Here is a 13870-nt window from a genome sequence, read left to right on the forward strand (position 1 = left end):
AATATTTAATTATCTTCCTCCCCGGAAGAGTAAATGCGCGAGTAATAAGATAGTATTTCGGGATAATGATGGAAAAATGAGAACTACGTATCGACACTTTGGAAAAGATAGATCTTTCGCCGATATATTAGTTTTCTAGTTACATAACTGGGTCATTAATTGAGTTAAGCTGGAACTGACGCATTCCCAGGATTGCCTTGTTGCCTAAGGCGGTTCTTCCCTATCCCGTGCGTCTGTCCCGTGACGTATGCATAGATTATGTAATTGACTCGTTCAACTTGATGCCTCAGGCAAAAGAGCACTATCACCACGTGACGATATCTGTCCGCCGGGTCCACCTCGAAAAATTTCCCCGTCGAGCGACGACGAGGTTCGTTGCTTTCCAGACCAGCACTCCGGCTCTCTGTGCGAGTCGCATCTCCTCTCCCCTACCTCCCTCGTCGCTCTCGCGATCCCTTATACCAGGAGGGAATGAGCATTGGGCCCGCTTACTAGCACCCATCTTCACCCCCGGTGCTTCGGATCCTACGGATACGGAAGTTCAATCGAACTTTTTCTCGCCTTTTTCCGATCTCCCGGCCAAGACGACTTGAGATAATTCACCATGGCCCCCGCGGCGACTGACACGAATTGGTCGGTCAATTACGACGTCCTGAGACGGGAGAAGCTTTTCCGCAACCCTCCCAAGGACCAGACCGCATATCCGGCCTTGGCGGCTGCCATCCGCCCGCATGTCGATTCTTTCAATGCGCTCTTTGACGGTCCCAAGACGCTGGAGGCGGCCCTGAAGGATATTGGCACCAAGACCTTCATCGACGGCGAAGCCGAGACTCCTGAACAAAAGAAAGCGCGGCAGGCAGAGGGGCGCAAGGCGCCCAAGCGGAACAAGCTCCATGTCCGTGTCAGCGAGGTTTTCCTCGAGAAGCCGGCCCTGCCTCCGTCAAACAAGTTCACCACGCGCAACCGCAACATCTACCCTTCGGAATGCAGAGAACGCCATGCGACGTACCGTGGAAAGCTCCGCGCCAGAATCGAATGGCGGGTCAACAATGGGGACTGGATGGAGTCAGTCAGAGAATTGGGCCAGGTTCCTATCATGTTGAGGGTGAGTGCGATCACATTAGCAGTTGGATCAAATATGCAGGGGAAAATTCTCTTGTCTAACTTTGCGTGATTACTTAGACCAACCGCTGCCATTTGGAAAAGGCCACGCCTAGTGAACTTGTCGAGCACAAGGAAGAGTCGGAGGAATTGGGTGGTTATTTCATTGTCAACGGTAACGAGAAACTCATTCGAATGTTGGTTGTTGGAAAGCGCAACTATCCCATGGCGATTATCCGTGGTTCCTTCGTTCGCCGTGGACACACATACACCAAATATGGTGTTCAAATACGTTCGGTGCGGCCGGATCAGACGTCGCAGACCAACGTCCTTCACTACCTTACCGACGGTAACCTGACTTTCCGTTTCTCGTGGCGTAAGGCCGAGTATCTCGTCCCGGTGATGATGATCCTCAAGGCCCTGGTGGAGACGAACGACCGCGAAATCTTTGAGGGCATCGTTGGCAGCGCTTCTTCCGAGGGAATCAAGAACACCTTCGTGACTGACCGTGTCGAGCTGCTTTTGCGGGTTTACAAGGCATACAACACACACAGTCGCGCCGCTTGCCGGGCTTACCTCGGAGAGAAGTTCAGGCCTGTCCTCGGTGTGCCAGCAGACATGTCCAACGAGGATGCTGGCACAGAATTCCTCCGCAAGGTCGTTCTGCCTCACCTTGGAAACCAGAACGTCACTGAGAACCAGGACTATGACAAGTTCAAGATGATCCTGTTCATGATCCGGAAGCTCTATGCTCTGGTTGCTGGTGACTGCGCTCCTGACAACCCGGATGCTGTTTCCAACCAGGAGATCCTGCTTGGTGGATTCCTCTACGGAATGATCTTGAAGGAAAGACTCGAGGAATGGGTGAGGTCCTTCCAGCCAATCCTTAGGGATTGGTCCAACCGCAATGGCGGTGCCAAATTTACCGATCCGGCCTTCGAAAGGGATTTCCTGGCTAAGGTCGTCAAGCGCTCGAACGAGAATCTCGGTGGTGCCCTGGAGTACTTCCTGTCCACGGGTAACCTCGTCAGTCCTACTGGTCTCGATTTGCAACAACCTTCCGGTTACACAGTCATGGCGGAAAAGATCAACTTCTACCGTTTCATCAGTCACTTCCGCATGATTCACAGAGGTAGTTTCTTCGCCCAGTTGAAGACGACAACCGTCCGTAAGCTGCTCCCCGAGAGTTGGGGTTTCTTCTGCCCTGTGCACACTCCTGATGGTTCTCCCTGTGGTCTGCTTAACCACCTTGCGCACAAGTGTTTGATTGCAACTAGCGATGTGGACACTACCCATATCCCCAAGGCGCTGGTTCAGCTCGGTGTCCGCTCTGACTCCTCCGTGTCTGTGACCGAAAGCGTCACTGTCCAGCTTGATGGCAGAATCATTGGTTACTGCTCACCAAAACAGGCTTCTGCCATCGCCAACACCCTGCGACGCTGGAAGGTGATGGGCTCTGACAAGATCCCACGCGAGCTGGAAATTGGCTATATTCCCAACACCAACGGTGGCCAATACCCTGGTATCTACATGTTCTCGCAAGCCGCCAGAATGTATCGACCCGTCAAGCACCTTGGGCTCGACAAGCTGGACTATGTTGGTCCCTTCGAACAGCCTTTCATGGAGATTGCATGCTTGCCGCAGGATCTCATCTCCGGCGTGTCGACACACATCGAGTTCACCCCTACCAACATCCTCTCTATTGTCGCCAACATGACGCCTTTCTCCGACCAGAACCAGTCGCCTCGTAACATGTACCAGTGCCAGATGAGCAAGCAAACGATGGGTACGCCCGGTACTGCCATTCAATACCGTACAGACAACAAGCTCTACCGACTGCAGACGGGTCAAACGCCCATTGTTCGCCCCCCTCTCTACAACGCGTACGGTCTGGACAACTTCCCCAACGGAACCAACGCCGTTGTGGCTATTATCTCCTACACCGGTTACGACATGGACGACGCTATGATTATCAACAAATCCTCACACGAGCGTGGCTTTGGTTACGGTACGATCTACAAGACCAAGATCCACTCCCTCGACGAGAAGGACTCTCGCCGCGGCAAGTCCAGACGCGAGGTCACCAAGCTCTTCGGTTTCGCCCCAGGAGGCGAGATTCGCGCTGACTGGCGTGCCACACTGGACGAAGACGGTCTTCCGCACATCGGTGCCCGCGTGAAGGAGGGCAGTCTCGTCGCCGCCTGGCACACGGTGCGCTACGACGCCGCCTCCGACTCGTATGTCAACGTTGATGGAATCACCCACTTCGTCAAGTACAAGGACGCCGAAGAAGGATACATCGACAGCGTACGCATTCTGGGAGCGGAATCCGGAGTCGAGCCCGGCCAGGCTCTCAGCGTCAAGTACCGCATTCCCCGTAAGCCTATCATCGGTGACAAGTTCTCGTCTCGTCACGGTCAGAAGGGTGTTTGCTCTCAGCTCTGGCCCGCCGTGGATATGCCCTTCTCCGAGAGTGGTATCCAGCCCGATCTGATCATCAACCCTCACGCTTTCCCCTCTCGTAAGCCCCCCTTTCCTCAGCCCTAACCAAATTCAAAACTCACTAACCACCACCAGGAATGACCATCGCCCAAATGATCGAATCCATGGCCGGCAAAGCCGGTGCCCTGCACGGCCACCCACAAGACTCGACCCCCTTCCAATTCTCCGAAGAAAACACCGCCGCCGACTACTTCGGCCACCAGCTCCGCAAAGCCGGCTACAACTACTTCGGCAACGAGCCCCTGTACAGCGGCATCACGGGTAAGGAATTCGCCGCGGACATCTTCATCGGTGTCGTCCACTACCAACGTCTGCGTCACATGGTGAACGACAAGTTCCAAGTGCGTACCACCGGTCCCGTCAACCAACTGACCGGCCAACCCGTCAAGGGTCGTGCCAAGGGAGGTGGTATCCGTGTCGGAGAAATGGAGCGCGATTCCCTCATCGCCCACGGCGCCGCCCACATCCTCCAGGACCGTCTCATGAACTGTTCCGATGCCACTCGCTCCTGGATCTGTCGTGACTGCGGCTCCTTCCTCTCCACCCAGGTGGCTGTGTCCTCGGCTGGGTCCAGCAAGGCTCGTATTGCGGCTGCGAAGGCCGCCTCGAATCAGCATTCCGGCGCGAATGCTATTAGTGGGGCGCCGAGTATTGTCCGTTGTCGTCGCTGTGCCAGGGAGGCTGTCTTTGAGGATTCCCGGGCTGATGTTTGGGAGGATGGTGATGGTCGTCGCTATGTCGGTGGTGATAATGTTACGGTTGTGGCGGTGCCGGGTGTGTTGAGGTACTTGGATGTTGAGTTGGCTGCTATGGGTATTCGCATGAAGTTCTGGGTGGATAATTAGGTTGCATATATATTGATTTATCTGTGGGGGGGGGGGGATGATGATGATATAAAAAAGCAAACTTCTTTTTGTTCGTTGCTAGAATGGGGGCGCATTTTCAGCACTGCTTTTCGCTTAAGTTGCTTGATTTGTTGGCTTTTTGGGGATGTATGTATGTATGTTATGTATGCATGATGTATCTACTTCTATAACTATTTCATTTGGTTCTCATGGTATAGATGGTGTTTCTCATAAGTATCATCGTGTGTAGGGGCTGCGTGGTGTATTGATTGGTTTGCATTGACGTCGGTAAGTAGAATCGTACCCTCAGTGCTTTCTGTCTTGGTTGGGAGACAACTACTCTTGTTACAATTACTATATACAGAAGCATCAATAATAAATATCTTAAGCCTTAAATAAGAGTATCATATCCACCATACAGAACCCATCAGCACTTCCCACGCTTACAACTCCGACGTGACATTCGAGAACTCGCCCTTCTCCAGCTTCGTCTTCCAGAATATCGGGTTCATATCGTTAAAGCCGTGGTGCACCCATCCCTCTTCCTTGACATGGTACAGGTTGATGAAACCACCCGAGTACGCGTCACGGTGCATGGCAGCAAGGATACTTCTGCGGCCGAGCTCGAGGGCCTCCTCCTCGGTCAAGTCGTAGCGGTAGTTGGCGTCAAGCACACCATATGCAAAGGTCTGACCGGATCCGACACAGAACAGGTTTCCGGGGAGTCGGGTGCCGTCTGAGTCGATGTAGTAAAGAGCGGGTCCTTCTTGGGGCGTCATCTATCATCGTGGGTTAGATTGGGCATCGATGTATAATGTTCCTAGGAAGGTTTCACGTACTCCTGCTAACATCGTTCCCATGCTCAGACCCATTCCCTTGTAGGCATATGTCAGGTTGGCGAGAATCTTAGACGCAGCGGCGACAGTGATACGACGCTTGTGGCGGATTTCTGTCTTGGTGTTAATGAAGGTCTTGGAAGTAGTGGATGATTGAACTTGCCGTGAAGTGTGCATTGCTGGCTCAGGTATCTCAACCAGTATTGGCAGTCCTATAACTAGTCATCAGCTATCCATCTCACGGCCCATTATCCTAGCACAGAGCATGAATTGCTCCACAAGGATAGCACATACCGCAGCACCTCCGGCCATGGTGCCCAAAAGCCCGGGAGTGGGTTCATTTGACGGCTTGTCCTCCCCGCGGCTCAACCGCGAGACGGGAATAACCTTCTTGACTGTCTGACTCGCAATCCAGTTTCCAGCAGTAGCTCTCGAATCCGTAGCGACGATCTAGGAGAACAGTGGTCAGTGCAAGACGTGGCGGAGGCATTGATGACGGCATACAATTCCGCCCTGGAATCGGAAGGCCAGTGTCGTCGTTCCGTGGGCAAGTTTAATGGGGCAGCTGGGATTCGAGTGGTCATCGGTCATAGCACGGAGGAAGGCTCTAGACTGGAGATACAGAAGGATGTTAGCCACTGGTTCCGCGATTGGTAAGAGGCATGTAGGAGGGTCGGTCCGGTGTTCAGCCCGGTCTTAGGCAGCTGTAACGTTTCCAGAACCTGATCCTCGGACAAGAATTTTCAAGAGGTGTGTATCTCACGTTATCAACAGGAGGCAGGTTGAACTTCAGAGAGAGCGGAGGAAGGCTCTCTGTGAGGTCCCGCTGCTCTTGCTCTGAGTAGAACTCATTCTGATGCGGCGGGCGGGAGTATTGAGCGACCAATTTATCCATGATGTGCAAGATGTGTTGATGAATTCGACGAAGCAACGGGAAATTATACTCTGGAGGATAATGTTGGGTGCGAGAAGGACGATGGAAGAGGGAGATGGCGATGGCGGGTGCAGCTCGGAGCTCTGAGATGATGCTTGGAGCTCCAAGGCCGGCGTCCGCGTCACGCTGGCCGCCTGGATCACGTGATACGGTCTCCCACCAACTACGTACTATACGTGACTTTGCAGATAACTTCATATTTCTCATAGTTACGCAACTAATTACAATAACAGCCACTCTGCTGACACTTTGAGTACATGTTTTTCAGCTTCAGAGTGGCTATACACATAAGCCAAATACTGTACGTACTAGAACTACAGTTACAGATAACGAGCAAAGCTAGAAACCAAAGACACCACCTCCTGTCCTCAGCTCAGATGGGGACTGCCACGGGCTGAGCCTGCACCGGGACAGGGCTGATTATTTGCGGAGCTTCTGAGCCTCGCGAGGTGTATGAGAGTCGTGGATCTGGTGGTCGTGGCACTTCCTCTTCGCCCTGTGTTTTCAGAGTTTCCTCCGGGACAGAACCATCTACCACCTGATCCCGGCCTGTCTGGCTGGAGTATAGGTCCTGTGCAGCAGCAGGAGTGGTCTGTTCCTCAATAGCGGGGACTGATGGTCCCTCTGTGCCACCAGTGGCATACCGCTCATCAGCAGCGCTGGTGAAGACCTGCCCTAGTGGACGACCGGGGTATCGCTCCTCGCCAGCACTGGCGGCCACCGGCTCTTGAGCACGACTGGTATACTGCTGCTCAGCAAAACCGGTGGCGCTCTGTTCCTGAGCACGGCCAGCGTATTCTTCTGTGGCACTTCGATCCTCATACTCCTCCGGCGCGACTCCCTCGACATATCGCGCAGTGCCTCCATTGGCATAGGCTCCTGTGGTGCCACCATTAGTATACTGCTCCCGGCCAGTTCCATTGACTTGTCGCTCCGCGGCGTTCCCATTGACATATCTTTCCTGGCCAGTGCCGTTGGCATAACGTTCTTGGCCGGTGCCATTAACGTATCTCTGCTGGCCAGTACCGTTGGCATATTGCTCAACACCAGTGCCATTTGTATACCGCTCAGGACCAGCGCCATTAACGTAAGAAGCTTCTGCAGAACCATTGACGTCCCGCACAGAGTCCGAGACCGCTGTGTCAGCCGCATATGATGGGCGACCATTGGCAGCTCTACGGGCAGCAGTTGGTAGAAGGGTACTGTCTGGGAGCTCTCCTGCTGCACTTTGGATGGGTACGGTGGTACTCTCCCACGAACGGAGATCATTCTCGGCCTCCTCGAGAATTTGTCTCGTAGAAGATGTGCGATCGTACTCGTGGGGAGAGTCACCAGGAACGACAGGGGTGTCGTCCAGCAGTTCCAAAACGCGACGCGCATGGCGAGCAAGCAAGATTTGTTTCTCGTTTCGTTCAATGACCGCAGCAGTGTGAATATCCAATGCCTCCTTGAGCTTCGACCTGGTCTGAACTCGAATCTTTAGCTTCTGCGATATTGCATGCCGCATTTACATTAGTACTTACCACATTAGTCAACTGCGCCTCGGCAACAAGACTCTGAGCCTCCGCCCTGACTAGCTCCTGTTCCAGGGTATCGATCTTATGACTATGTGGCTCCTTCCACTTGAGTTTCTGGATCTCATCTGCAATCTTGGCCCGATGGTCGCGGGACGGCTGGACCGAGTTCTCCGTGTCGCGAATCTGCTTCAGCACGATGCGATATTCCTCGAGATACTGAGCGAAGGTATCCTCCTGCTCGCCGATCTCAGCCATCAAGACAGCCACCTTGTCGGTGATATCGGCGACGGCATCGTCGTCAGTCCATTCACCCCATTCGGACAGCTGGGACGCAATGGACACGCGCTCGCGACTGGCCTTCTCATGGGCACCAATGGCAGCATTCTCGTTCTTGATGACCTGGTTCAGCTTCTTGCTCAACTCGGGCTGCTGAAAGCCGCGCAGCGTGGAGAAGCGGAACCGGGGACGAGCAGTCAATGAGCTTCTCCTTCGGTGGGAGAGGTTGCGATTCCTAAGCTGGTCAGTATGCACAACATCATGTCTCTGGAGAGGCGGGAGTGATGTACATGATTGCGAACTAACTAGGATCTCCACGGTGCTGACTTTTACAATCCAGTGTTACACGAGGTAGTTGAATACAAATACAACGAGCTAACAATGACGGAGAAAGGTTGCACCTTCCTCGAATAATACTTAGTGTGGAACGGACGGATGGCAGATCTCATCCGATGATCGACAATTAGTTGCAGTCGCTATACCAATCAACCCACGATCGGGACATTGATAGATCAATTCTGTGGGGCACAGGGGGATAAATGGCATTGATCAATGGTTTAATTATTTCTTGCATTTGAACAAGAACCCTCTGGAAAGCTGGACAAAGACCGTGACGTCATGCGGAGGACACGGATGGGCATTGAGGTCATCGGCCGGTTGCAGTACAGCCCAGCCATGATGATTCGCATTGGTTCCATGGGAGGGAGAACTTAGTTGCTTATTGAACTCTATAGATGAAGTATAACGGGTATCTGATAAAAAGTAGACTTGCCCCAAGAGGAAGTCAAGCAAGAGTCATGATATCCTAGTAATTAAACCACATAGTATAAGCAAAACAGCTCTATATACTTGAACCAAAATAGTACTACCATAAACACCACCATCCCAACCTCATCCCAGATCCCACTACAGACTGACCACTACTGAGCCCGAATATACTCAACCCTCACCTTCCTCCTATCCACTTCCTCATCCACCTCTTCATCTTCCCCAACTACCTCCTTCCACCTCTCCCGTTCCCTAATAGTAGTACCACCACTAGGTCTCCTCCAACCCCCTCTCTCCCTCATAACCACCCACTCCTCCACCCTCTCCCGCTCCTCCTCTGGTTCAAAAACCCCCACACACTCCACCTCCTCCGCCTCCATATCCGGCAACCGACGGTACTCCCTCTCCCTCTCCCTCACATCAATAACCACCGGCGGAGGCGGGCGCGGCCACGGCCTTGCAATCCTCACTGGTCTTACAGGCGGAAGCGGAATGAATGTCTCCTCGACGTCTCGAATCTTAGTCCGACTTGTTCGGTGAGTATCTCGCTCTCGAGGTGCAGGTGGGGGCGGAGGTTTGCGAGACGGTTGAGGGGGATGATAGCTTCGCGGTGGAGGGCGGATGGAGATGGAGGTGGTAGTGGATGTGGATGTGGATGTGGAAGTATCGCTGCAGGTGCTGCATGTGCTCTTCGATCTTCTTCGTCGTCTGCTGAAGTGATGGTGGTGGCTGTGGTGGTGATGGCGATCGTGGAATCGTGGTGGTGGTGAGGGGGAGGAGCATCGGGAGGAGGAGTCGAGGTTTAGATTGAGGATTTTGGGGAGGGAGAGGGTGTCGGAGAGGGGGGGCAGGCACATTATTCTTTTTGCCTTTCGCTTTTGTGTTGTTGTTATTTGGGTTGTATGGGGTGGGTTTTAGGTTGAGGACGATAGAGAAGTCTTTGGATACGAGGTGAATGTAGTGAATGTACGGGTTGGATGATTTGATATTGAAATTAAGATCAGGCCTGGTCCAATGCAGAAATGGATGTTCAACTTGGTATCATTTAAGATGGAAACTAATTCAAAATCAGGACAGAAGAAGAAGAAGAGGGAGATACGCATGTACTCTATATTCAAGTTGATAGCCATGCGGGAATCACTTGACCGGGGTAACCTGTCATGCGGATGGTCGGGCCCGGTGATAGCGTCACCCAGGTGGATGTTAGGATATTATGAAGATTATTGGGTATCGGGTGAGTGTATCATATCCGTGATAGTGCTAGTTTCGGTTTGGTCTGAATGTCTGTCATGGGTGCAGCGAGGTTTTGAAATAGAGACAGAGACAGAGATATCGAGGTGAAGGTGGAGGTGGATGTAGAAGTAAGTGGGAGAAGTATGGGTTAATACTGGTTTGTATATGATGTTGCTAAGTTGGTCTGGTGACTCCTCCATGGGCCATGCATAGTGGTTACAAACCTTGATCTGAGCTACGACCAGCCAAGGCACAGCTTCAAGCTTCGATGTGCAGATGGTACTCCTGACAGCTCCGAGATCGGACACCTCCACCTACTCAATGTACAAGGATTAACAATGCTGCTTAACAGCTAATGTAGCAATCTCATTCACAACCCCTCTCTACACGGAAGGGGCTCAAGCAAAGCAAACCCAGCGCCAATTATTGGTTACAAGAGCACCACAAACACCGTGTCCCCCACCCCAAGGAATCCCGAAACCCAGCGATCAGCAGTTCTAAGCCATATCGTCCGCATCGTGGTGATGGGTGTTCTCATTATCCGATGCGTGGAATGCATCGCCAAACGCCGAGTTCTCCAGGTCTGGGAGGTCCAACCCTTCGTTCTGCTCGGTGTATGCGGCGAGCGCATCGCCTGCGCTATCCATATTCGTGAAATCGAAGTTGGCCCCGTCCAGCGCAGAGTCCCCGGCACTGCCCCCGTTTCCGGGTGTCAGGCCTTGGATGCCACTACCCGGGGTGCTGATGCCCGGTAGGGAGCTATCACCGCCAGCAGGCTGATCCTTCTTCTCGTCGTTGACCATCACCCAGTCGCCCGTTTCCCCGGCGGCCGTGTTCGTCGCCTGTGCATCGCCCATATCCATGTCGATATCGAGAGACGCGCCCTGCTGCGTAGCGTCGGCGGTGGGCTGTGGCTGCGGTGGCACGGATACGCCTCCAGAAGGTACACTGGTTGTGGGAGGAACACCGGGCACGGCTGTCGGTGCTGTTGGCTCTTGGGTGGTGGATGAAGCAGGAACGGCCCCAGCGGCAGATGGCGAGCCCAGTTGGTCAAGGAAGTGGCTGTCGGCATTCTCCATGTCAATATCACCTTCCGCTTGGGGTTCGGGTTTCTGCTCAGGCTCAATCTTTTCCAGCAGACCACCTTTCTGCACGCAGGAGATCTTGGGCTCCGGTACAATCTGTCGTTGCCACGATTTCTCCACCTCCCGTACAATGTCGTCAACCTTGTACTTAGCAGGATTCTCTACCTGAGGAGCCTGTGAGTCGTCATCTTCCGAAGGCATCACGACACGGCCTTCCAATCTCCAGGTCTCTGTGCCAGTTTCTGCAGGGTCTGTTGCGGCTTCTCGGAGCCGAAGTTCTGCGTCCTTCAACAGCGAGGTGCGGTTAAACTTCTCCATGCGACGCGCATGGCGCTTCTTCAACTTCTCAATCTCAGCTGTCATGTCAGCGACCTTCTTGGCGACACGGTCAGCAAATTCTTCCGCCTTAGCAGGCTCCATCTTCTCTGCGGCTTGAGTTGACGTGTTGGCATCCTTCGTCTCTCCACTGGCAGGTCCAACGGGTGCGTCGAAGAAGCCCGCCGTCAACGACTCCAGCTCTCCTTTCCGGCCCAGGCCCAATGAGACCGGAGTGATCTGGTTGATAGCATACGGTGAGGCGAAGATTTCCTCCATCCACTCGTGGTGTTGCTGGTATCTCATCTTGCTGATCTCGCGCGGAGTAAGCAGGTCCATGGCATCCCCAGTTGAAACGTCTTCATCTTCAAGTGCGAAGTCGGCTGTGGCAGCATTGACTGCAGCGGATGAAGCACGGTGCCCGCGCGCGGCCTTGGCTGGTGTTGCAGCGGCCGGAGGCGGCACACCCGGGCCAGGCGGGGGGTAGAACTGCTGGCGTCCCACCATGGCACTTGGATATGCGCCCGGAACCTGGGGGAAGCCTTGCGGGGCCATCTGCGGAGGGAAGTTAATGGCAGGCCAGTTGTTGCGATCGTGTAACATGAAGTCCTTGCGGGCGAGTTGGCCTTGGCTCTGAAGGAACCGCCGTTGAGCCAGCATGTTCTGGACAGGAGGCATGACGGGGATCCGATTCGCGGGGATGTGGTCTGTGGGAGGGCCTCTCGAGTAATGAACGATCCACAGGGAAGGGTCAGGCGGGGGGACATTCGGGTTGGGAACCTTCGACGGCAGAAGTCGGTAGCGTCTGCGGCAGTGGATAGCCAGGGTCTCGTTGGGTGGGTGATAACCACTGCGATGCAGCCACATCTCCACCAGCTGGAGCATTCCGTGTCAGCCATCAGCGCATCAACGTAGGAGAGGAAGAGGGTCAGAATGCGCATACGTAGCCGCGAGCTTCGAAGGTGAACGCTTGTTCGACGTCGGCCCAAACATAACCGTCGCTAGCAAAGTTGGTTCCCAGCTGGTTCAATGGCTGCCAGGTGAGCATGACAGAACCGTCCTGCGGACCATCGAGGAACGTCCAATGCATCGGTTGCGCCTCCCGGACGATCTTGGGCGCGGAGAGGAGATATTCGACGACGGTGTCGGTGGGCATCATATGCATAAGGGGATACCGGTGCCGCGACACCAGATGCATATGCGGCAGCTAATAAGCCATTTGGAAATTTCACTGGTTAGCAATCGGAGATTCTAGCTATGCAGCAGCACGTCTTAGCTGGATGACCTACCAACTGCGCGGGAACACGGCTCGCTGGGTCGTCCATGGTGAGGAGAGGCCGTGAAAGAACTAGGGAAGAGGGTATCAAGGTGGTCGCCTAGCACGCGGAATGTTTAGCGGATGGACAATTCGAAGCGCATCCGGTGATGAAAATGGCCGACAGGCGACAATCGAGCGCAAGCTGGTGAGCGGAGAGCAACGAAGGCCAACGCGACGCGGAATTTTGAGGTTCCTGGCCGATTCCCGACATGGCCCCTGCGGGCAACGGGAGAGACCTAGCGTGCAGATTATCTGCCTGAATCACCAGGCTGCTATAGATCCCGATTGAGACAAGATCCCGGCTGGCCAACGATCGTCGGAAAAGCCCACATTAATCCTTTCCCCAAGCGTGCAATTCGTGCATCCGATTCTCCATCCCCGCAATGTTGGGGTCTTATGGTTTTAGCCGCCCCCCAGACTAGTTGACCAACTAGATTCTCTACGTGGAGTGAGTCAATGAGCTGACCCCCATCGTCAAGGGAACTTCATGCCCTGCTTCATCTCTCTAATCGATCCAGGCATGCTTACAGTGTCTGGATTTCAAACTGCCGGTATGTCCATGCGAGGGAACCATGCAGTATAGTCGGCAAGGGTCTTCCAACGACTCATATTGAAACATCCAGCCGCGTCTTCTCGTCGTCCAATGCCTTTGCGACTTTCCCAACCAAGCCTTTTCGCAAAACTCGGTTGGATTGGATCCAAGCTTTGACCCGCCACCCACCATGCAGTGATGATTTCTCTCCGCACTCGTCATGATTGGGTCCTTTGGAGCGTGTCATTGACCCGAGCCCATGCGTCTCCCCTTCGGCTTTTTCATGCGCTTGGAGTGTAGCCCTCCTATAGTGCCGTTCGGCTCTTAGCAAGCGATGGCATTTTCCCTGAAATGGCAACTGTCTCGTCTGATCTATCCAGTAGTTCTCTCCCGCTCCCCTCCCACCCCTGCTTAACGTCATTATCCCTCACCTGCGGGGCGTGAAGAGGAGAGAACACATTCGCGTAATCGTGGTTCCTATTCGAAAAGGTCTTGCTGGTGACAGACCACGCGGATCACCCCTCCTGCATTGCGCTGGCGCTATAAATCTTGCTTCCGCCCTCCTTCTCTTGCATTCTGCCCTTGTTCGGTCTGACTTCTGCATCTGT

General features: G+C 53.8%; 5 protein-coding genes across 5 annotated transcripts; 2 read left to right on the plus strand and 3 right to left on the minus strand.

Annotated features, from left to right (window-relative positions):
- The first annotated feature begins 403 nt into the window (after nt 1-403).
- BDQ94DRAFT_115478 (DNA-directed RNA polymerase I core subunit RPA135) lies at nt 404-4670 on the plus strand. The gene is made up of 3 exons (XM_026763651.1): nt 404-1105; nt 1183-3622; nt 3679-4670. The coding sequence occupies exons 1-3, from the start codon at nt 605-607 to the stop codon at nt 4446-4448; spliced, it is 3711 nt and encodes a 1236-aa protein (XP_026629646.1). The 5' UTR covers nt 404-604; the 3' UTR covers nt 4449-4670.
- Nucleotides 4670-6290, minus strand: pre2 (proteasome core particle subunit beta 5). Its single transcript, XM_026763650.1, has 6 exons — nt 6048-6290; nt 5789-5896; nt 5579-5734; nt 5448-5496; nt 5288-5397; nt 4670-5227 (listed from the first exon to the last, which is right to left on the minus strand). The coding sequence occupies exons 1-6, from the start codon at nt 6177-6179 to the stop codon at nt 4892-4894; spliced, it is 891 nt and encodes a 296-aa protein (XP_026629647.1). The 5' UTR covers nt 6180-6290; the 3' UTR covers nt 4670-4891.
- A 301-nt stretch (nt 6291-6591) lies between these two features.
- BDQ94DRAFT_167500 (Eisosome component PIL1-domain-containing protein) lies at nt 6592-9636 on the minus strand (the record flags this gene model as incomplete). The annotated part of the gene is made up of 3 exons (XM_026770823.1): nt 6592-7683; nt 7742-8246; nt 9092-9636. The coding sequence occupies 3 exons, from the start codon at nt 9634-9636 to the stop codon at nt 6592-6594; spliced, it is 2142 nt and encodes a 713-aa protein (XP_026629648.1).
- On the plus strand, nt 9111-10327 carry BDQ94DRAFT_138173 (uncharacterized protein). The gene is made up of 2 exons (XM_026765199.1): nt 9111-9836; nt 9887-10327. The coding sequence occupies exons 1-2, from the start codon at nt 9744-9746 to the stop codon at nt 10118-10120; spliced, it is 327 nt and encodes a 108-aa protein (XP_026629649.1). The 5' UTR covers nt 9111-9743; the 3' UTR covers nt 10121-10327.
- Nucleotides 10328-12895, minus strand: BDQ94DRAFT_138174 (uncharacterized protein). Its single transcript, XM_026765200.1, has 3 exons — nt 12702-12895; nt 12356-12619; nt 10328-12288 (listed from the first exon to the last, which is right to left on the minus strand). The coding sequence occupies exons 1-3, from the start codon at nt 12735-12737 to the stop codon at nt 10510-10512; spliced, it is 2079 nt and encodes a 692-aa protein (XP_026629650.1). The 5' UTR covers nt 12738-12895; the 3' UTR covers nt 10328-10509.
- Nucleotides 12896-13870: the final 975 nt, after the last annotated feature.

Source organism: Aspergillus welwitschiae (assembly GCF_003344945.1).
Source record: "Aspergillus welwitschiae strain CBS 139.54b unplaced genomic scaffold BDQ94scaffold_6, whole genome shotgun sequence".
In the NCBI taxonomy this organism is placed as follows: domain Eukaryota; kingdom Fungi; phylum Ascomycota; class Eurotiomycetes; order Eurotiales; family Aspergillaceae; genus Aspergillus; species Aspergillus welwitschiae.

Coding starts and splice junctions, on each gene's coding strand:
- BDQ94DRAFT_115478 (XM_026763651.1), top strand. CDS start 605: ATGGCCCCCGCGGCGACTGACACGAATTGGTCGGTCAATTACGACGTC. Junction 1,106..1,182: donor AGGTTCCTATCATGTTGAGG/GTGAGTGCGATC, acceptor GTGATTACTTAG/ACCAACCGCTGCCATTTGGA. Junction 3,623..3,678: donor CCCTCACGCTTTCCCCTCTC/GTAAGCCCCCCT, acceptor AACCACCACCAG/GAATGACCATCGCCCAAATG.
- pre2 (XM_026763650.1), bottom strand. CDS start 6,179: ATGGATAAATTGGTCGCTCAATACTCCCGCCCGCCGCATCAGAATGAG. Junction 5,497..5,578: donor CCATGGCCGGAGGTGCTGCG/GTATGTGCTATC, acceptor GACTAGTTATAG/GACTGCCAATACTGGTTGAG. Junction 5,228..5,287: donor TGGGAACGATGTTAGCAGGA/GTACGTGAAACC, acceptor CCACGATGATAG/ATGACGCCCCAAGAAGGACC.
- BDQ94DRAFT_138173 (XM_026765199.1), top strand. CDS start 9,744: ATGTACGGGTTGGATGATTTGATATTGAAATTAAGATCAGGCCTGGTC. Junction 9,837..9,886: donor GGTATCATTTAAGATGGAAA/CTAATTCAAAAT, acceptor ATACGCATGTAC/TCTATATTCAAGTTGATAGC.
- BDQ94DRAFT_138174 (XM_026765200.1), bottom strand. CDS start 12,737: ATGGACGACCCAGCGAGCCGTGTTCCCGCGCAGTTG. Junction 12,620..12,701: donor GCCGTGTTCCCGCGCAGTTG/GTAGGTCATCCA, acceptor ATGGCTTATTAG/CTGCCGCATATGCATCTGGT. Junction 12,289..12,355: donor CCTTCGAAGCTCGCGGCTAC/GTATGCGCATTC, acceptor GGAATGCTCCAG/CTGGTGGAGATGTGGCTGCA.